This window comes from Aplysia californica, unplaced genomic scaffold, assembly GCF_000002075.1.
Source record: "Aplysia californica isolate F4 #8 unplaced genomic scaffold, AplCal3.0 scaffold00271, whole genome shotgun sequence".
NCBI classification, from domain to species: Eukaryota; Metazoa; Mollusca; class Gastropoda; order Aplysiida; family Aplysiidae; genus Aplysia; species Aplysia californica.
Window position 1 is genome coordinate 477,588 of NW_004797541.1, and position 3,477 is coordinate 481,064.

A 3,477-nucleotide genomic window follows, 5' to 3' on the forward strand; every position below is an offset into this window, starting at 1 on the left:
CACACACACACACACACACTCACACACACTCTTCTCTGCTACACTCGTGACAGTTCAGAACAACTAACTTGATGGAACAAACAGTCTTCTTTTCAAAGGTGCAATTTCTGCTGGAAATTAAGTTGTTTGTTAGTACTAAATTGACTTCTGATTTGTATTGCCTCTAAAGAAATAATAATGGGTATTTATTTAATATGAGACTAGACATTCTACATAAAAAGCTCCTAGTTTTGTTGTTTGCTTTAAACCTTTGTACTCTAAGAAAATGTAGCCCAATACTTCTGTGAACCTCCCAAATCATCGTTAAGATTTTAACTGGCTGTGCCAAGCACCAACAGCACCATTCTTGGAAGATTCTGAAAATTAATTTACACGTAATGTTAAGATGGCTCGTAGTTTTAGTTTTCCCTTTTTTTTTTCAGGCACCCCAAGCGTCGTAACTATGTTTTAGAACTTGGCAGCAAATGCTTTAATCCAGTTCCTGCATCGTCTCACCCACTCAAAGCTATCACGGTGAGTACATGAATGATACCATGGTAATCTGTAACAATAAGGAGTTCAAAATAATTATATTTTGAAGATTAAAGCAGTAGCAAGTGTGCCCAAAATTACAGCGTAGTTTTGTTGGGGGTTTTTTGGATTAAGTTGGCAAACAGGGCTTTTGAATTGATGGCAGTCAATTCTGTGAATAGCTTCTGAAGTAGCCTTGGTCCGGGTATTGTTTTTCAAAAATGATCCAATGTTTGAATTAAATAAACAGTTTTCCATAAAAGGAAAATATTTCTGTTTCTGACAAAACACTTATAAATCTCTTAAAGCCATTTTCTTTGAACTGATAACTTTTGCATTCTTTTGTCATATTCAGTTAAATGATAAGGAGAGTAAACATTTGACTGTCAGTATTTTAAAGTAAACCCTTGGGTATCAAACTGTTGATTGATCTATGATATTATATTGTTTATGTTATGGCGTTTTACTGCTTTATTGTTTTTCTCATAGGTCACAGATGTCCAACAGAAGAAAGGAAATTCTGGTGCTGCTGCATCCAGTACCAGTAAAAAGACCCCTTTTGTGGATCCCCTTAGCTTCTCTGACCCTCTCAGCGGTGGAGTCAGCACTGAGTTTGAGGGGTCTGATCCTCTGTCTATGATGTCTGCACCATCAAAATCTTCTATGCCTTCTAAATCTAGTCGATCAAACAGCGTAAAGGTAAAAGTCTCCACTGGTGTTCAGGATTTTAATACATGGACATTTTTATTTCAGTATTTTGGGGAAAGTCTTTGTTGTGCATAGGCTAAAATGTAATAGAAAAGCTATAATTACAGCTCAGTTCTGTAAATATTATATGTTGTCGGATTTAAGCACATGATTTTAACCCTCTGATCCCTGGCTTTTCGAGCGCATTGAACCGACACATTTGAACTTCTCACGGATGATTTATACTTTCGTCAGTACAAGCTGAATCAAGTGTTTAATGTGTGACAGGGTAAAGGTGGTGCTCAACTGGTCCATCGCTATTGTGTTTTGGTCATCAGTGTTCCCGTGGTTTTTGCTTCAGATACCTCAGGAATATAGGATACAGGGGACTATCATTGTTGATCATAAGGGATATGATTATATGTTGAAATGGAAGCTGATAACATGCTTCAAAAGGATTGGAATTCGCATTATTTTTAAAGTAATGACTTGGACCTGATGCCATTCCAACCCATCTCAAAGTTAATTTATTATCATGCTTTTCAATGACTTTTTTTTGGTTATATTCTTCATGATGGTTACAGCATCTTAATTCTGATTTTGTTCTCTGAACCAGCTGCTTTTGATTTTACTTGTTTTTAAAAATAATCTTGACTGTTATATTTTGATATGTATAGATCTATATAAATATGTTCACAATTATTTTAAGGGCATTCGTTATGTTTTGTTTTTTTCAAATATGAATGCTTATTTGACAATATTATTTTTTTGACAGAGTCAAAAGATGGATGGTGAAAATGAAGAAATTGATGATTCTTTTGAACCATGGTCCTTGAAGAGAGCTGGTATCCTGACTAAGTACACAACATCAGAAAAATTGTCAATAACAACAAGCTTTTTGTCTACTGGTGATCAAGAAAGAGGTATGTAAAGTATTAATTATTGTTTGTATCTTGAATGATTGCTTACTGTACACAGCTCTCACCTGAGCACCCTGCATTTCTTTTCTGATGGTTGGATTAGGAAAGAAAGAAAAACGAACCTCTTTTGTCCCAGGGGAAAAAATATGGATTACAAAGGCTTGTCCTAAAAGTGATCTTTCATAGTACACTCAAACCCTCCCAATGACCACCTGTATAAGACAATCACGTTTACGAATGACTACTTCCCATTTCCAGCCTTACATTTTTTTAACATTGTGATATTATGATGACACTGTGAAGATGGCCATCTGCCTAAGGCAGCCTCTTTTCTTCTCAAAAATGGGCGGCCTTTTTAGACTGTACATACATTGTTTGGGAAACTGAATATATAACTGACAGGTAATACATACACTATAAACACTGGTGCTTTACTAGCAATATCACAAATGAATTGTTGTTGGTTTTCACAGCATGTTTCTGTGTTCTCGAGCAAAGACTAATGCATCTTGTCTCTGGATACACATAAGTGACTACTCATCTAGATTTGAACATTTAGACGGGCATTGAAAGAATGAAGGATAATAATAGAGGATAAGGAAGGATAAGAATGAGAGATTTGGAGTGTGGATTAGGAACACACGTAGTATATAGTAAAGGAAAATTCTGAGTATTTACTTAAAGCTCATGCTGAGTATAGAAGGACATACTTATAGTTCTGTTATCCACTAACGGGTATTTGGGGGTCCTTGTATAGAGTGATACCATTAAAGTGTTATGAATGCAACATATCAGAAACAAAGGAATCATCTATTATCTCTATAAAATTGTGAATTCTGAAGGCTCACTGTTATAACTGGGCACAGTTTAGACTGTCCTATGCTTGAGGCAAGGTGTTGACCCCTATGCTGTTTGGAGACCTTGAGTTCTCACTTACTTAATTTTGTTTGTGGATTTAGAACAGAATAACATACAGGATGATAAAAAAAACAACCTGTACTACTTTTTTCCTTAATATCTTGCGCAATATGTGTACTAAAATGTTGTGATTTGGAACAGATATAATTCATTCAAAAGGAATTGTTTGACATAAAATTCACAAAGAAGAAACTTATTTTCGAAAATGGAAATGGCTTTTATAAAACCTCCTATAAATGCAAAATGCACCAATTTAAAAGATCTTGTAAGGAAAGTCATGAAATAATTGGTTTGTTTTTCCCTTTCCTTTTAATTTTTAAATCTAATCTTTCCATCCTTGTTACTGGTATACAATATTTCTTTTCTCCTACAGAGTAAAAAAAAAAAAAGAAAAAAAAAGTTCTTGTTATTCCAAGAACCAATGGTGTTTGTGTCCTCCTTT

General features: G+C 34.8%; 1 protein-coding gene across 1 annotated transcript in view; it reads left to right on the top strand.

The window, feature by feature from the left end:
* Positions 1-3,477, top strand: part of LOC101856272 (VPS35 endosomal protein sorting factor-like) — a 33,608-nt gene that overhangs the window by 3,864 nt on the left and 26,267 nt on the right. The window contains exons 2-4 of the mRNA XM_005101146.3: positions 423-513; positions 1,000-1,209; positions 1,973-2,120. Coding sequence (XP_005101203.1) covers positions 423-513; positions 1,000-1,209; positions 1,973-2,120 — 449 coding nt within the window. The remainder of the gene's footprint in view (positions 1-422; positions 514-999; positions 1,210-1,972; positions 2,121-3,477) is intronic.